The sequence below is a fragment of the Cherax quadricarinatus genome, chromosome 73 (genome assembly GCF_038502225.1).
Source record: "Cherax quadricarinatus isolate ZL_2023a chromosome 73, ASM3850222v1, whole genome shotgun sequence".
Classification (NCBI taxonomy): Eukaryota; Metazoa; Arthropoda; class Malacostraca; order Decapoda; family Parastacidae; genus Cherax; species Cherax quadricarinatus.
Genome location: NC_091364.1, coordinates 9,167,655 through 9,187,481, shown reverse-complemented (window position 1 = coordinate 9,187,481; position 19,827 = coordinate 9,167,655). Strand labels below are relative to the sequence as shown.

At 42.2% G+C, this 19,827-nt stretch overlaps 1 protein-coding gene across 3 annotated transcripts in view; it reads left to right on the top strand.

The window, feature by feature from the left end:
- Positions 1–19,827, top strand: part of LOC128701100 (neuronal calcium sensor 2) — a 544,015-nt gene that overhangs the window by 473,851 nt on the left and 50,337 nt on the right. For all 3 annotated transcript variants that reach the window (XM_053794654.2, XM_053794653.2, XM_053794652.2), the window contains one exon: positions 15,199–15,342. In XM_053794654.2, the coding sequence (XP_053650629.1) occupies positions 15,199–15,342 (144 nt within the window). The remainder of the gene's footprint in view (positions 1–15,198; positions 15,343–19,827) is intronic.

Below are 19,827 nucleotides of genomic sequence, written 5' to 3'. Positions count from 1 at the left end.
AGATTTATCACAGGTAACAAGTAGAAGAGAGGAAAACAGTACTCAGGAGAGGGAGCCTAGGGACATCGATGATGATAAGCGGAACGACCTAGATAAAAGTGCGATGGCGACAACACCATACCAGCCTGTTGGTAGGTTTCTGTGCCAGGAGCTGTGAATCAACCCCAGCAATAACTGAGTGGAACATTAAGTGGAAGAGGCAGAATCCATACATTGCTTTAAGAATATGATAATGATCACTCCAGGAAGGAGTGAAACCAGTAGAGGCCAGCAGAGAGGCGGGGCCAGGAGCTGAGACTTGACCTGCAACCACATTTAGCTGAGTACACAATCATTTCATGTCGCACAACGTAACTACTACACAACTAAACAGTCAGTAAGTGTATTCTTGTAAAAAAATGTGAAAAACGAGAATAACAAGTTTAAATCAGGGTGTTCTTGGAATTTGTTCCTTTGTTAAGGTTGTACATTGTTGTTGTACTGATGCACGGAAAAGTATTTCATTATTACAAAAATAGAAATGTACCTTAATTTTCATATTCTTAACACGCACTTCGTCTTTTGACTTGATTGGAGAGAGAGGGAGAGAGAGAGAGAGAGAGAGAGAGAGAGAGAGAGAGAGAGAGAGAGAGAGATAGCGAACAGTGACTCATTTTATATATCTGATATACCTGTGACTGGTTTCGAGGACTCTTCTATCCTCTTTGACCACCTGGTCAACCAGGCTGTTTGCGCTAGCAGACTCACACTGGCATCATAACCCGGCTGATCCAGCACTTGCAGAAGTAAGCTCTTCAGCTTCTTTAAAACATCTGGCAATATTCCTGATATCTCTTGGTGACATTTGATCCACCTTACGTGGATGACCTGCGTCCACTAGTGGCTCCAGCCCACCTGTAACGACGTCTTCAACTGCTGCACCTCGCCACTTCCACTAGCTCCAATATAAAGACTCCGGCGTCATGGCACTATATTAGGTGAAAAAAAAACCCAGCCTACTGCGCAGGCGAAAAGTCTCTCCAATAACAATACCCAAATGTTGCCCATGTCATATTCGTCAACTTGTCAGTGTTGTAAGTTGCACATGAATGGTACACAATATTGACAAGATGAAGACTTAGACACATGTGCAACGTCTGGGTATCTTTATTTGTAGACGTTTCGCCATCCAGTGGCTTTATCAATACAATACAAAGATATAATATATTGTATTGTACTGATAAAGCCACTGGCTGGCGAAACGTCTACAAATATAGATACCCAGATGTTCCACATGCCTGATTCATCAGTGTTGCATACCTTTGATATAATAATAATAGTTATTTTTGTTGTTAGTTGTTATTGATATTTTTTGAGTTCGTGTTAGTGATAAGCGGATATATGGATATGAACATACAATATACACAATATTTTTTTACTGGGACAACGTCGTGTTAAATATAGATGTAAAGCTTCAGTCTTGAGCGAGACATTGTCCCAATTAAAGCTTGCTCTTCAAATTATCTTGGTTGACATAGTTTGCAAACAAAGACCTTTCGCCCGTAGAACAGGTGATCTGTATTGTGTGTGCATACCCATGTATTGTGTGTGTATACCCATGTATTGTGTATTCGTACCCATGTATTGTGTTCATACCCATGTATTGTGTTCATACCCATGTATTGTGTTCATACCCATGTATTGTGTATTTGTACCCATGTATTGTGTTCATACCCATGTATTGTGTGTTCATACCCATGTATTGTGTGTTCATACCCATGTATTGTGTGTTCATACCCATGTATTGTGTATTCGTACCCATGTATTTTGTGCTCATACCCATGTATTGTGTTCATACCCATGTATTGTGTGTTCATACCCATGTATTGTGTTCATACCCATGTATTGTGTGTTCATACCCATGTATTGTGTGTTCATACCCATGTATTGTGTGTTCATACCCATGTATTGTGTATTTATACCCATGTATTGTGTGTTCATACCCATGTATTGTGTGTTCATACCCATGTATTGTGTGTTCATACCCATGTATTGTGTGTTCATACCCATGTATTGTGTGTTCATACCCATGTATTGTGTGTTCATACCCATGTATTGTGTTCATACCCATGTATTGTGTGTTCATACCCATGTATTGTGTTCATACCCATGTATTGTGTTCATACCCATGTAATGTGCATTCGTACCCATGTATTGTGTTCATACCCATGTATTGTGTGTTCATACCCATGTATTGTGTTCATACCCATGTATTGTGTATTCATATTCATGTATTGTGTGTTCATACCCATGTATTGTGTGTTCATACCCATGAATTGTGTTCATACCCATGTATTGTGTTCATACCCATGTATTGTGTTCATACCCATGTAGTGTGTGTTCGTACCCATACCTGTGGCCATGATACCTGTATCATTACAGTGACATAAAGTACCGAGAAGCTGAACACTTAAGACACCAGTGCAACACCTGGTTATCTGTAAAGATGTTTGCCAATCAGTGACTTAACTGTTCCATACAGAGATATGAAAAACCGGCGGACTGTATTGATGAAGCCACTGATTAGCGAAGCGTCTTCAAATTAAGATAACCAGGTGTTAACATAAAGGAGCACTGCAGCAGTCCTACTGGTCCATGCCAGGCACGTCCAACCCACACTCACGCATGTATTTGTCTAAGCTATTTTTAAAACTACACAACGTTTTAGCTTCAATGACGTTACTATGGAGCCTCTTCCACTCATCCATATCTATTTAATTCCTCCTGACACCTGTACATCTATTAGTGGATTTGTTGCTACTGTGAAGGCACTGAGGCAGCCAGAAGTTTCCTCATTAGTGTGTGTAGCGGTAATGCTGTAAGGAATGAGGATTATGCAGCTGTTTACTCGTGATTACCCCAGGAACGGTTCTTCCTAGTTTCCTTAAACTGCCTCGTTAGCGCCGTTCATCGGACACGCGTGCTTTAAATCAGGGACAAGGAGCCAGTTAATGGTAGTTAGCATCGAGCAGGTGTGTCTGGGCTGCCTTTGATGCTGCCGGGGCTATTATTCTGCCGGCTGCCGAGGCTATTATTCCCCCGACTGCCGGGGCTAAGCTGCCGCCGACAGACGGGGCTAATCTTCCATACGGATATCTTTTACCTGACTCTTGAACACATCCATCAGTCACTGAGGTATTGTAACCCATTTTCTCCCTGGTTGCGACCCACAACAGTGGCCTAACATATACATACTTATTTTTAGTATTAGATGGCAGGGGCAGCAGGAGTACAAGGACACTGACCCATATGTTGCTTCGTGCCAGGGAAATCGAACCTGGGACCTTGTGATTGAGTTGAATGCTCTCTCCAATGAGCTACACGGCACCCCTTCTTTTGTGTTTGCAGTTGTTATGGGGGCGGGGCGAGGCTAGGAGGGATGGGACGAAGCTAGAGGGGTTGAGACGAAGCCAGGAAGTATGGGACGAGACAAGGAGGGTCGAGGTTATGTAGGCAGGGAGGAGGCTAGGAGGGGCATGCCTGTGACTTACCTGTGACCGGTTTCGATGAGTCTTTTATCCTGACAATCCTGCCTGGGGTTAGACTTCCCTGTTGACCAGCAGGTCAACCAAGTTCTCAGTGCTAGCGACCTGCAGGCCCATAGTCATCACAGGTCGACATTATATATATATATATATATATATATATATATATATATATATATATATATATATATATATATATATATAATAGGGAGGTACCACCTCTAGAACTGTTGTAGGGACCCTCATCCTCAGAGAAAAGAATAAACTTGCTTCAGGGAAAACTCAAGATTCTCCCTGAAGCTGTTTGAGAATTTTCTCCTACCACCCCCTATATTATATATATATATATATATATATATATATATATATATATATATATATATATATATATATATATATATATATATTTTTTTTTTTTATTTAAAGACAAAATACATTGACAAAACATTCACAAAAATATAATACAAAGTAAAACAACATAGGTAACTCAGAGCTACATCTCGAATACTTCGTCCAGCTCCCCGGCGGTGGACCGCGTGCTCAGAATGCTGCAGGCATTTCCTCTCTGGATCGCAACACTGAGTCTCTGAAAGAGGAAGCTGGTCGCCCTGTGGTCCTTTGTTTCTATGATGAGCTTTTCACCCAGCTCTATTAGGAACTTTAGAGCACACTTGCCCCATGCTCCAAGGGTCTCCGACCCTATTGGGATGAAGTTATAGCAAGGGGGAAGGTCTTCATATTTGCGGATCTTCTGGGTCTCCCTGTGGCTGGCAGCTCCACCCCTTTCCACTACGGAGTATGGCAAGTAGGTGTCTGCCAATGTGGCGGCACATGTGTAGTCCCAGGCAATCCGCTTTCCATCCTTCCAAGGTAGCATAGTGGCTCCATCAGGACGCTTTAGACTTCCGTCAGACCTCTGCACTTGGGGTTCCCGTTGAGCTGGGCAACGGGCTGTGGCAAGGCTTCTCTTTATGATGTCATTGACCTCCTCATGCCTGGCATACTTCCCTTCTGCTGTGTGACACACGAGACCATGAAGTCCGAATTGATCAGCTGTCGCCCTGCCGCAAATACACCTATGTTCGGTGAGGATGGGGGCGGCTAGGCGAAGAGCAACACCAATCCGAATGGCCTGTGGGTCTAGTCGAGTGCCCAAGGAGGAATTGGGAACAGCAAACAGGAAATCTCCTAAGTGTGGTGCCTTCACTGCTAGGAGACGAGCTTTGTCCTTTCCTGAGGCGTTGGAGAGCATTGTGTTGGGGATTTTTTCCATGATCGGTTTGTCCCAGTGGGACTGTTTGTGTTCTTTGGGAGGAGCTGGTCTACTGGAGGAATCTGTAAGGGTGTCCCACCGAATCGCTGCTTCAGTAAACCTGGGGTCTTGAGCTCCTACCATGTCTCTCAAGCGTTCTGGAACAATCTTCTTGACTAATGCACTGGAATCCAAACACGAAGACAGAAAAGCAGGTAAGGCAACATGCGTTGCTTTGCGCACCCCTATACCTCCCAGTCGTACTGGGAGGGTTGCCTGATCCCATTGCTCATCCTCTAGTGACAGGTTCAGTGCCTTCTTAAGGGTTGACCTCAGGTGTGCGTCATATTCGTCAAGTGTTGGGTTGTCAAAAGAGGGTGCACACCTGAGGAAGTGAGTCGTGGAATAGTAAGGCACCTTGTGAGGAGATACAGAGCATCATGGGCATCAAGATTGCTTATTCTCTCCTCCATTCTCATCAGGTCATTCAATTTGTCCTTGAGGACTGTGTCGATGGCCTGGTGACCCAGCGGTGCTCCCAGGAGGGTACTGTTGGACGGAGTGGTAGTAGAGACTTCTGGGAGAATTCTTCGCACAGCATTGATTATTTCCTGGTTTGCTGTGATGATTTCACACTTGGAGGGATTGAGGATGAGTCTCAAGTCTTCTCCCTGTGTTTTCACCAGTTGTAGGTCCCCTACCAGGGACTCTTCAGTACCTGCCAGAGTGCCATCATCCAGGTACCAGATGTTGAGCTCGCTGCGTAGGCTGGAAGTTAGTTCTCTTACTGCCAAGCAGAAGAGAAGTGGAGCGAGTGGGTCACCCTGCTGAACACCTTCTGATGAGAGAATTTCATGTTCTCCAAACAAAAGAATTGAGGGTTTGCTGTAGCCGGCTGAAATGAACGGAAAAAGACTGGGGAAGCGATCCCGAACAGCTAGCAAGACAGCATCTCTCTTTACCATATTAAAGGCATTTCTAAAATCAAGTTTGACTATGGCCTTGTCTTCTGGTAGGTCCCTGATGTAGGCCCTTGCCGCATGAGCTGCAGCTTCACTGCCTTGAGGGACCCCAAAGCCCAGTTGGTGTGGCTGGAGTAAACTGGCAGCTTCTAGGCGAATTTTTCTTACTGCTGCTTTGGCAACGAGACGGCGAAGAGTGTTTCCAACCGCAATGGGTCTGATTCCCCCATCCTTCTTCTTCAAGGCACACAGTGAGGCTCCAAAAAAGAAAGGTTTAATTTCTTCTGGGATTCGCCCAGCCAGGCAGTTGTTGACGAAAGTTGTTAACTCGGTGAGAAGAAGTGATGCAGATGCACCGAGTACTGGATTTACCATCTCCTTGAGGTGCTGAGGTCGAACTCCCGTGTAACCTCCTGCAGATCCTGCAGGAAATGACACAATCGCCTTATAGACTTTCGATTCAGGCAAAATTAGTTGTTCAGTGATGGGGTCTTCCTCAGGGTTGTTGTTGATGGCTATGGTGTCCCTGGTTGGATGCTTGTCTCTTAGTGCTTGGGCTGTGGTCTCATCTTTGGGGGCTACAGTGTCGTCACTTGTAATTATTCGGATTGCTCCCACTGTGTTACCTTCAATTTTTTTGTTAACCTGTGCACAAATTTTCTCGTTTTCAGTGGGACTTTTCTTGGGTCTACCTTTGTGATTCCTGCGATGATGGGGCAGAGGGACACAATTATCCGTTCTTGGGTAGTTGCGCACTGCCTTGATAACTGACGTGGTTAGCAGTTTGCCTCGTCTCTCAGGAACTGCAAGACAGACATTGCCGAACAGGAGCAGGTTGCGCCATGCTTGGATGGTGCCTCGGGCTTCTAAGTTGGTGGAACCTCCATTCACCTGCTTGAGAATGTCTGTGAATTTCCCTGCTGCATATGGGCGAGCCGCTTTAGGGATGTGGGATAGGGTACTGTTAGCAGTGGATTTGAATGCCAACAGAAGGTTATCACAAGTGAGGAGGTTGCCATTGGAATTGTCATCTGCCTGTGGAGGCTGTGGTCTGCTCTCTGCTGGGGGCATATGTGATCCTGCACACCCATTGTGTGCACGAATATATATATATATATATATATATATATATATATATATATATATATATATATATATATATATATATATATATATATATATCAATAACAACACTGCACTAGCCAAGGACTCGAACCCATGCTGCTTTGGCCTGCCTCATGGTGGGCGAAAACACATGACGCCCTTATCCACTGAACCATACGATCCTTAAGAGTAGGGCATCCAGCGGAACTGGATGTGGTACTCCCTACCCAAGGACACACGATGGTGTGGATGACTCTAGGCTAATTTCATTCTAGTCTCTGTTTGGTGTACTAGTTCAACGAGCAGTATTTTATATTATTTTGACCACGAACGAGTGGTATTGATCAATACCACTCGTTCGTGGTCATATATATATATATATATATATATATATATATATATATATATATATATATATTTTCTTTTTTAACACACCGGCCGTATCCCACCAAGGAAGGGTGGCCCAAAAAGAAAAACAAAAGTTTCTCTCTTTAAATTTAGTAATTTATACAGGAGAAGGGGTTACTAGCCCCTTGCGCCTGGCATTTTAGTCGCCTCTTAAAACACGCATAGCTTATGGAGGAAGAATTCTGTTCCACTTCCCCATATATATATATATATATATATATATATATATATATATATATATATATATATATATATATATATATATATATATATATATATATATATATATATATATATATATATATATATATGTCGTGCCGAATATGTAAAACTGGTCAATTAGCAAGAACTCATTTAAAATTAAGTCCTTTCTGAAATTTTCTTTTATATGTTTAAAGATATATTTTTTTCATTAATGTTAATGTAAAAATTTATAAATTTGCTCCAAAAGAATCTTAGAAAACTTACCTAACCTTATTATAACAAGAACAATTTATTTTAGCCTAACCCAACTAAATATATTTTAGATTTGTTTACAATAATTTAATACTAAACAAACACAGTGAAATATATTTTTTTCGTTAGGTTCAGAATGATTTTGGCGAAATTATTGCATACACAAATTTTCACTTGTCCTATATGGCAAGATGAGCGTTGCTATTTAAGCCAAGATCGCAAATTCTGCCTATTCGGCACGACATATATATATATATATATATATATATATATATATATATATATATATATATATATATATATATATATATTATGCAATAAGATCACAGTAAACAGGTAATTTCAGAATATGCAAAACAACCACTGTGAAAGAATATAGAAATTCCCATCGCTTTCGTCACTACTCACATTTGTTCCTTGATAATGTGAGTAGTCACGAAAGCGCTTGGAATTTCTATATTCTTTCACAGTGGTTGTTTTGCATACATAATATATATATATATATATATATATATATATATATATATATATATATATATATATATATATATATATATATATATATATATATATATATTGTGTGTGTCTTTTTTGTATTCCAGAGAGAAGTGTTTCAGGCTCTTCAGCGGCAGTACATGCCCTCTACATTTTGCACTTGTGCTATCTCGCCTGCCTTGTTGCTTAGGTATGGAAAGATTGAAAAACTCAAAAGGAACACTATAGAACGTAAGGAACACGTAAAATACCTGGGAATAATTATGTCAGCTGACCTTTCTTTTACAGACCATAACAAGACAAAGATCACGACAGTTAGGAAGATGATGGGGTGGGCATTAAGAACTTTCAAAACAAGAGAAATAATGCCGATGGTGACACTCTTCAAATCGCTAGTGCTCCCTCACTTAGAATATTGCTCAGTGCTGACGAACCCGTTCACAGCAGGAAAAATATCTGACCTGGAACAAATAAAGAGATCGTTTACGGCTCGCATTGAGCCAGTAAAGCACCTAAACTACTGGGAACACGAGGAGCAGAGGATAGAGATATACATGATGATATATACCTGGAAGATATTCGAGGGCTTGGTCTCAAATCTGCACACTGCCATAACATACTGGAGTGAGCGATATGGGAGGAAATGTAAAATAAACCCAATGAGGAGCAGGGGTGCGGTGGGGACACTAAGGGAACACTGTATCAACATCCGGGGTCCTAGACTATTCAACATCTTACCAGAAGATAGAACAAGTGTAGAAGCCTTCAAGAGGAAACTGGACAAGTATCTTCACCAGGTGCCAAATCAACCATGCTGTGATTGGTATGTGGGGTAGCGGGCCTCCAGCAGCAACAGCCTGGTTGACCAGGCAAGCACCAGACGAGCCTGGCCCATGGCCGGACTCCGAGAGTAGTTAAACTCTCGAAGCCCTTCAATGGTTTAAGGTAAAGGAGGGTAGGAGGGGTATGACGAGGCTAAGAAGAATAGGACGAGGCCAGGAGTTGTGGGGAGAGTCAAGTAGGGGTAGAATGATGCTATCATGGGACAGTTGGCATGTCTTGGAGCAGTATGCATTGCCTGGGGCATTAGGCCTAGTTTAGGGCGGAAAACCTAGTACGGGGAAAACTCTAGCATGGGACAGTTAGAGTACGAGGCTAGGGGGATAGATAGTAAGAGGTTAGGAGGGGACAGTTCTCCCCCACGTGAATATGGAGGGCAGTACGAGGCTAGGAGAGACAGCTGATTGTCGTCATCTCTTTCATCTCTTCACCTTTCTTTAACCCTTCCACTTTTCTCCATCCCCTTCACTAACTCCTCCTACTCCACTTCTTTCCCTTCCACTTCTTTCCCTTTGTACCTTCCCTTCCACCTTCCCTTCCATTTCCTTCCCTTCCACCTTCTCTTCCATTTCCTTCCCTTCCACCTTCTCTTCAATTTCTTTCCCTTCCACCTTCCCTTCCATTTCCTTCCTTCCTTCCCTTTCATTTCCTTCCACCTCCTTTCCTTCCATCGCACCTCCCCTCTCTTCCTTGCATTTCCCAGAGTAATCAGTGAAGCGTGTTGTAGGTGTGTCGTATCCCCTTGACACTTGCTAAAGGCACCTCGGTTATTTGATAAGGATTTTTGTTTTTCGCTCTTATGCACCTTGTGTCTGTGGCTTGTCCCATGCAAACCCACATGTTACACTCGTGTTTGACGTCACATTATTGCTGCCATACGCAATACCATAATGTGGCTACTGTCAACGATGTATCAGAACAAACGTGAGAATTTTCAAAACAAGAGAAATAGTGCCAGTGGAGACACTATTTTAAATAGTGTCTGCACTGTTTCTCGTAGAATATTGTTTCGTCCTGACAGCTCATTCAGAGCAGGAGATACATCAGAACTGGAACAGATTCTAAGATTTATGGCCCGCATAGAACCAATAAAGCATATAAATTACCGAGAACGCCTCAGTCTTAAATTTGTACTCGCTGGAGCGGAGGAGAAAGAAATAAAAGATAATGAATACGTGGAACGTGTTTGAAAGCCTGGTCGCAAATCTACATGCTGCCATAATATAGTGGAGTGAGAGATATGGGAAAATGTGTAGAATAAACCCAGTGAAAGGCAGAGGCACTTGGGCAAAATATGAGAACACACAAGCAGCATCCGTTGCCCCAGATTATTTAACGTCTTACTTATAAGAACAAGTATAAAATTTTCAAGAGAAAACTTGACAATTTCCTCCACTAAGCGCCGGATCAACTAGGTTGTGATGGATATGTGGGCCAGTGGGCCGCCAGCAACAACAGCCTGGTTGATTAAGAAAGCACCAGACAAGCCTGGCCCAGGACCGGGCTGCGAGAGTAGGAAATCATTCTAAATCTATCAAAGGTGTATCTAAAGTATGCTGGTCATCTTTCCCAAAGGACGCAATATACAAGACATCCTTACCATGGAGCCCATTATTAATTAAATTCACTGCTAGAGGAGAATGACGACCAGCTACCATGCCTGGAGTTCCTGCTATACGCCAGAGGTGACAGATTGTTATTTAAGGTACACAGAAAACCCTCCAACAAGACGGACCTTATACACTTCCACTCGCGCCACGACACTAGAACCAAGAGGAGAGTCATCACAGGCTTCTTTCTTAGGTCCTATAGGATCTTTAGCCCAGGACTACGGGTACATCAGGCATGTGTTCGGAAGGCTGTAGTTCCTGCCGTGCTTCGTCTCTGGGTGTAGGTGTAAGCTCCACACCATCAGAAACAGCAGCAACGACACTAGAAACAACTTCCACCAGTTGTGCTTCCGTTTCCCCTCATTTGCATAATCCTCAAGCTCTCGCAGACGTTGTGTGAAAGTAGCAGCCAGTTCCAGGGCCATCATCAGAGACATGGTTAAGTCGAAACCAGCCAGTAGCTTTGCGAACAGTGCTGGGTTGTAGGGGATACCTTGTGGAGGAGGATGCCAAGTCTACACCGGGGTAAGAGTCAGAACCTTGAACCACAAATATGCCAGCAACTGTTATGTAAGCAACATCATATCACTTAGTCACATCTGAAATGGGGAAGAGGAGCAGACTTACTCATCAGAGAATATGATTTATTGAAACACCAATGCTTAGAAGCTTCATCAATTGCGGTTTTAGGCATTATCATACAAAACTTAGGAAGCAAGACCACAAATGTCAGGTGACATGCACTACACGACCCCGCCTTCTCTTCTCCGACATGTGACCACATCGCTCTGACTAGGTCACACCTGACCTCTCTTCACTATATAGTGTTTTTGCCAGCTATCTTTAAGAGGATTGAAAAAACCATCATTGGCGATACTTTTATGAATCTTAACAGAGCCTTTAGGAACAACTCGCTCATTTTATTTCATCTCTTGTTAATCCTGTTAAAAGTTTGTCAGTAGAATCTAACTGTTATTCCGTTCATGTGTTAGACGATATCGTTGTGCGCTTGCTCCCGAATTGTGACCTAAAATGCGTATACCTACCTGGAGGGTGTTTCGGGGGTCAACGCCCCTGCGGCCCGATCCGTGACCAGGCCTCGCAATCTTTATGGTCATAATTGTGTATCCATACACCATTCTCTGTTTGGTTGATGACTTGTTTCTCCTATTATATGTTTGACAATAGTTTATAATTTATTAATTACAAGGTTAATCTATTAGCATTACCACACGTTTACATAAAATTGGTTCCGAGGCGGGGACCTGTCTCCAGTTGATCAGTAGGCCTACTGTGCTTTTCCTTTAAAGTTAAAGTTTGGGGAGTCTCCTCTCTCTCGGGAACCTATAAAATGTTACCTTTGATTCGTCTTTCTAACACTTTAGAATGTGTTTGCAAGCACAAGAAAAACACCCAGGTGATTCTGTTTTTTGAAGTGTGTATTGTGTTGTACATATACATATATATACATACACACTTACACAGTGCTAGTCACGGCATTATGCCGGCTGAGCGCCCTGACATAATGCTGTGACGAAAATCAAAGGCCTACCATACAGGGGGTCTTTTTTGTCAGTGCATTATGACGGGTAGCAGCCGTATCATGACGTCACGGCCTGCCTCCACATTCCACAGTGACTCCTCGGTGCTCACGTGGCTGCCGTGGTGCATTTTTGTCTCTCATCCACCCCATCTTTTGTCCGGTGTTCCCTTTGGTTTTGGGGCTATACATGTTTGATTATGTGTAAAAGGAAGTCTTTAACACCTGAAACTATAGCTCAAATCATAGGGCTTCACAAAACTGGGCACCAGATGAAAGAAATAGTGGAGAATGTTGGTGTGTAAGAGCATTCAGTGAGGAACTAGGTGCAGTGTCGAGTTACCGTCCGTCAAACCTCAGCCTGGCCCCTCGAAGAAGACATCTGTTCATACCTTAACTATGTTAAAGAAGCAGTTAGAGAGTACATCTAAAATAACTTCTAGAGATTTGAAAGAAAAGAAACTACATCTTCTCTCAGAGGTGTCTGTAAGAACTGTTAACAGACGTGTCAGAACTGGGCTACAGTAGTCACCGCCAGGTGACTACTGTAGCCCAGCCTCTCCAAGCCACAGAAGAAACATAGGCTGGATTATGCAAAGAAATATCTTCACTGGAATCCTCAACAGTGGTCTGAAGTACTTTGGAGTGGTGAAGCAACCGCACCGTCACCTGTATCAGTGGGGGACACGTGTACCAGCCCAGAGGTAGTGACCTGCTAGACCCACCCTACACCTGTGGGACCACCAAACGCCCAGACTCGCTTATGGTTTTGGGGTGTTTCAGTGCTCAGAGTGTTGGTCAACTCATTGTGCTTCCCAAAAAAACAGTATATGAACCAATATAATTACCTGGAGTTACTGTGTGACAATTTACCTGAGGCGTTTAACAAGTGTGGGGCTAAAGTTGTTATACAGGACAGTACATGTCATACCGCCAGATCTGTAGTTCATTGGCTTAAGGACTGTGAAGTGAGGTTATTTAGTGACTGGCCAGGCAATTCCCCAGAGATACACCCTATTGAGAACCTCTGGTCAATAGTGAAACGAAGTTTACTGGGCAAGAATATCAGTTCCATCCCGTGGCTGAAGGCTGCTCTACATGAGGCAGGGAATAATATACCTCACAAAACCCACTAGAATTTGTGTGAGAGTCTTCCTATACGGCTGAGGGACGTGAAAACGTCTCAGTGTGCAAATATATATATATATATATATATATATATATATATATATATATATATATATATATATATATATATATATATATATATATATTTTTTTTTTTTTGGGGGGGGTCCACCTCTGGTGTAAATTGTGGATAAAAAGGCTTCAAGGAAAAATATTTGGATTTCTTCCTGAAGCCGTTTGAATATTCCACTTCCCCTACCACCCCATCTTTTCATATTTATTTTTTTTTTTACTAATAGGAATATTTTATTACATAATATGGTACAGAAGATTTAAGAGATACATTATTGATATAAAGGTGGCATATACGGTACATGTTGTTACGTGTGTATCACCGATTATAAGGCGAAAATCTCATCCAGCTCCTCAGAGCTGGGGCGTGTGCCCAAAATACAGCATGCATTACCCCTTTGAACAGCCGCACTGAGCCGCTGGAACAGAAAACTAGCTGCCCTGGGATCCCTAGTTACCCTGATGAGTCTTTTTCCCAGCTCCTTAAGGAATTTAGATGCACTCTTTCCCCATGAGCCAAGGGTCTCTGAGCCTATGGGAACAAACATATAATGATGGGCAAGTTCTCCATATTTTCTAGACTTTTGGGACTCCCTGAAGCTGGCAGCTGCCCCTCCTTCCTCCCTGGTGTATTGGAGATAGGTATCAGCCAAGGTAGATGCACATGTATAGTCCCATACCACCTGCTTCCCATCTGTCCAGGCTTGAAGGGTGATACCATCTGGACGCTTCTGGCTGCCATCAGATCTTCATAGTTGGGGTGGCTCCCTTACTGCTGGGCATCCAGCTGTTGTGAGGCTCCTCTTGATAATGTTATTAACCTCCTCATGTCTTGTAATCTTTCCCTCGGATTTACGGCACACAAGACCATGGTACCCGAATCGGTCTGCTGCTTCACTGCCACAAATACACCTGTGTTCGGCGAGAATAGGGGCGGCAAGTCGAAGGGCAACATCGATGCGGATGGTCTGTATATATATATATATATATATATATATATATATATATATATATATATATATATATATATATATATATATATATATATATATATATATATATATATATATATATATATGCACCAGACAACCCACTTGGGGTGGAAATCTTTAGCTCAAGTACTTCACACTTCTCAGTGCGTCATCAATAGCTATGCAGAGTTGCAAGGCAACACCTGTAGTAGTGAGGGAAAGTTTTAAAGTAGCGCAGTGCGGGTTTGTCACCTGCCACAACTTCTTCACCCCCTCCAGTCTCTCTCTCGCTTTTTTTTTTTTTTTTTTTTTTTTTTTTTTTTTTTTTTTTTTTTTTTTTTTTTTTTGCACAGGGTTTGGCAAGGTTAGTTTAAGGGTCCCTATCTTTATTGACAAGCTATTTACATGTTAAGGATTCCTAACTTTATTGACAAGCTAAGAGCTGTTACCTACATCAGCTCATTTGAAAGCATTTTTATTGTTATGAAACATACAAGTAGGGAACAGGATGAAGTTGGAGCCATCTGTGGGCCAGCATTTTCATTTGATCAACTATCTCGTTGACATCTTAATGCTGTACGAATGTGTTCCATACCTGAGTCATCCTGGGTATATATGATCTCAGATGAAGTGATGTTCAGGAGAAGGGTACAGCCAGAGTGAAGTTGCTACTTCCTGCCCGTCTTGTGGTATAGAAGCTTGCTTCTCGCTGTCCTGAGAGTGGATCTCTCTCTCTCTCTCTCTCTCTCTCTCTCTCTCTCTCTCTCTCTCTCTCTCTCTCTCTCTCTCTCTCTCTCTCACCAACAATTAGTAACTAGGTTTGTTTCTCTCCCACAGCAAGACTGCCCGAGCGGCCGCCTCACACCAGACAAGTTCGTCGACATGTACAAAATGTTCTTCCCATCAGGCAACGCGGAGGAGTTCTGTGACCACGTCTTCAGAACCTTCGACATGGACAAGAACGGCTATATCGATTTTAAGGTCAGTCTTCTGTCTGTCTGTCTGTCTGTCTATCTTTATTGACAAGCTATTTACAGGTTAAGGATTCCCAACTTTATTGACAAGCTAAGAGCTGTTACCTACATCAGCTCATTTGAAAGCATTTTTATTGTTATGAAACATACAAGTACAGTATTTTTATTGTTATGAAACATACAAGTACAGTATTTTTATTGTTATGAAACATACAAGTAGGGAACAGGATGAAGTTGGAGCCATCTGTGGGCCAGCATTTTCATTTGATCAATTGACTTCATCTCGTTGACATCATAATGCTGTACGAATGTGTTCCATACTCGAGTCATCCTGGGTATATATGATCTCAGATGAAGTGATGTTCTGGAGAAGGGTACAGCCAGAGTGAAGTTGCTGCTTTCTGCCTCCCCCCCCCCCCTCTCTCTCTCTCTCTCTCTCTCCTCTCTCTCTCTCTCACTCTCTCTCTCTCTCTCTCTCTCTCACCCTCTCTCTCTCTCTCTCTCTCTCTCACTCTCTCTCTCTCTCTCTCTCTCTCTCTCTCTCTCTCTCCCCCCCTCTCTCTCTCTCTCTCTCTGGGCTTGTTGTTGGGCCTGCTTTCTTTACTGTGAGATGTTAATTTTAGAGTGCCTGTTAGTGAGCGATTGCTGACTTTAGTAACTGCTGTTGAGAGTTTGTTAACTGCAGTAACTATTTTTGAGAGATTGTTGACTGCAGTGACTGTTGTTAATATAATGTCTTTATTTTCTACAAGTATATATACAAAGTATACAGTCCTAGTTGATATTAGTGACATACTACCATATAGAAAGCCGCTTGTTGTGCTCAGCATTTTGGGCAAATTAGGTTAGAGATTATTGACTACAGTAACTTAACTGTTGACCCTGTAGTGACTGTTAATAAAGTATTGTTACAGTTGCTCCATCAGTGATATGGTTTCTTATTTTGATTGTGTATTTAAGAATTATCAAAACAGTAATTTCTGTTATATTTTCTTGAGTTTGGAGTTGCATAATATGTTGAGAGGGAGTAGAGAGTAAGTAGCAAGAGTACAATAATGAAATTTTCATACTGACTCAAATACCGCTACACCAGCTATGACTTGTAAATACAATTTACTATTAATCTGTACAAGTTACGTGTTGCATGTGTTGTGTCCAGCTTCATGATCTGTGCGTGTCCCTCATTATCCTCACACCTCCCACCCCTTATATCCTCACACCCTCACTCCTTACACCTCCCTCTCCTTACACCCTCCTCCTTACATCTCACACCTCCCTCCCTGCCTCTCTTCACACCCTATACCTGGAAAGATAATATATACCTGGAAAGTACTCGATAGCCTGGTCCCAAATCAGCACACTGCCATAACAACGTACTGGAGAGAGAGATACGGGAGGAAGGAACCAGTGAACTTGTTAGAAGTTCCTTTCACACACACGCTTACATGCGCAGCAGCATGGTGTTCACTCACAGCCTTCAAGTCTGAAGGCTGCGTGCCTCATTTGGCTTATTAAAGCTTGTGGAATACTCAAATGGTCGTTAAGACTGAATGTTCCTTGTTCACTACCGGTTAAGAATATTTTAATCCCTAAAACATGGATTAAAGACAACTCTCAGCGTGAAGGGTAACTGATCACTTTGAACGAAGTGTTAATTACCGAGTGATTTCTAATATATAATAGGTTAAGATGGTTTACCCAGCAGATGTTTATGGTAGTTTACCTAGCAGTTACGTTCTGAATGATATAGCCAGGTGTTTATGATAGTTTGCACATCAGTTGTTACGTTTTAAATGATATAGAGAGATGTTTATGATAGTTTACCCAGCAAGTTGTTACGTTCTGAATGATATAGCCAGGTGTTTATGATAGTTTACACACCAGTTACGTTCTGAATGATATAACCAGGTGTTGAGCAACTCCAGCCCTGAGCTGTCTTGATGAACAAACATTTACAACACTTGGATATTTCTGTTGCCAAAACCTATGGATACCAAGTGTTGCACATCGCTCTCATCACCTGGACGGTGTTATATACCAACAAAACTATGATCCCTGAGCCTTGTTTTTCCAGTACACTGAGACTTGCATCTCATACACTTGTATTATTATAGACGACTGGACAATTACGTTGAAAATGGTATAAAATACCGACAGGTTGATTAAGACACATGTGCAGCAGTTGGGTGTCTTGCTGAAAGCCTACACAGTAGCCTCCTTCAGCCAGATACAGAGGCAGCAGGTGTAGTAGTGAATTGAAGATCAGTCCATCAATCTTGGAGAAATGGTATTTATAGTAGTCAGTCCCTCAGCCTGGAGAAAAGTTCAGCTCCATGGAGCTGAGCTCTTCTCCAGGCTGAGGGACTGACCACCATAAATACTATTTCTCCAAGGTTGATGGACTGATCTTCATTTCACTACTACACCTGCTGCCTCTGTATTTGACTGAAGAAGCCTACTGTGTAGGCGAAACGTTTCAACAATAACTGTTACACGTGTCTTAATCATCACGACTAAACAATCATGGATGGAATCTTTAAACTTTAAAAAAAAATGAAATATAAAACAACTCTTTAATATAATTCGCGTTCAATGCTGAGGTAAAATTCTGAGTTGGGTAATTAACATATGAATGGTACCCCGTTTTGCATTATGGGAAATCCATACATAACTCAGGGAGAGGAGCTGTAACATCCATACGGATTTGGCGCTTATTCTCGTTAATAATAATCCAAGAGAAGAACCAGAATTATATATATTGTCTCAAAATTATCCTCTGAAATATTTCTTTTTTTCGAGTCACTTAGGCGCCTGTAAAGCCTATCTTCTAACCTTTATTGCATGGTAAAATGGACTAAACTTGAAACCTTCTGAATAGACTTTCGTCTCCAACATTGTCTCAACTTATGATATATAAACAGTGTTATTAGAGGATAACGACCCTATTACTCTTATCTGCTCTGCTTATAATATTCTTAATTGACTTTTTCGCATATTCCTCTCTACGTTGGATGTAAAAGGAATATTCGAGAACAAAAAGGCACAATACCGTGACTGGAACAATACACAAATAAACCGCACATAGGAGAGAGAAGCTTACCATGACGTTTCGGTCCGACTTGGACCATTTACAAAGTCACAATGACTTTGTAAATGGTCCAAGTCTGACCGCAACGTCGTCGTAAACTTCTCTCTCCAAGTCGGACCGAAACGTCGTTGTAAGCTTCTCTTATGCAGAATTTTTGAGGTTATAAAGTCACTGATTTGCTCTGCTACTGTATAGACTTTCTGGTCGTCCCAAGAGTAACTAACTTTTTTTTTTTAATAGTGCGATTTTGTCCAAAACATATTTGTTTTGCATCGTAATTCATCATAGTTGACCTTAATGAAAAAGGTATCGAATTGAGCGTCTTTAAGCATCCTATTTAGTACATTAACACTTCATTGTTGCCTGAACAATGTATTCAGCAGTGTGAACAAGGCAGGCACTCAGCCGTATGGATAATACCACTAATCACGCTTCATCAATCCCTCACCAATCCTCATCACTTAAGTTGATTTCTGCCAATTACCTCTGTGAGCGCCACTACCAATCCTACCTTCTCTGAGGGCCCTGCTAATCCTACTGTACCTCTCGGAATACCCTGCTAATCCTACCGTACCTCTCTGAATGCCCTGCTAATCCTACCGTACCTCTCTGAATACCCTGCCAATCCTACCGTACTTCTCTGAATATCCTGCTAATTCTACTGTACCTCTCTGAATACCATGCTAATCCTACTGTACCTCTCTGAATACCCTGATAATCCTACTGTACCTCTCTGAATACCCTGCTGATACTACCGTACCTCTCTGAATACCCTGCTAATCCTACCGTACCTCTCTGAATAAACTGCTAATCCTACTGTACTGAATACCCTGCTAATCCTACCGTACCTCTCTGAATGCCCTGCTAATCCTACCGTACCTCTCTGAATACCCACCCCTCAAGGAAGGTTCCTTGATGTTGGTGAGGGGCTCTTGATTTAGGGAATTGGATCTGTGCTCCAGTTCCCCGAATTAAGCCTGAATGCCTTCCACATCCCCCCCCCAGGCGCTGTATAATCCTCCGGGTTTAGCGCTTCCCCCTTGATTATAATAATAATAATAATCTGAATACCCTGCCAATCCTACCGTACTTCTCTGAATATCCTGCTAATCCTACTGTACCTCTCTGAATACCATGCTAATCCTACTGTACCTCTCTGAATACCCTGATAATCCTACTGTACCTCTCTGAATACCCTGCTGATACTACCGTACCCTCTCTGAATACCCTGCTAATCCTACCGTACCTCTCTGAATAAACTGCTAATCCTACTGTACTGAATACCCTGCTAATCCTACCGTACCTCTCTGAATACCCTGCTAATCCTACTGTACCTCTCTGAATACCCTGCTAATCCTACCGTACCTCTCTGAATACCCTGATAATCCTACCATAGCTCTCTGA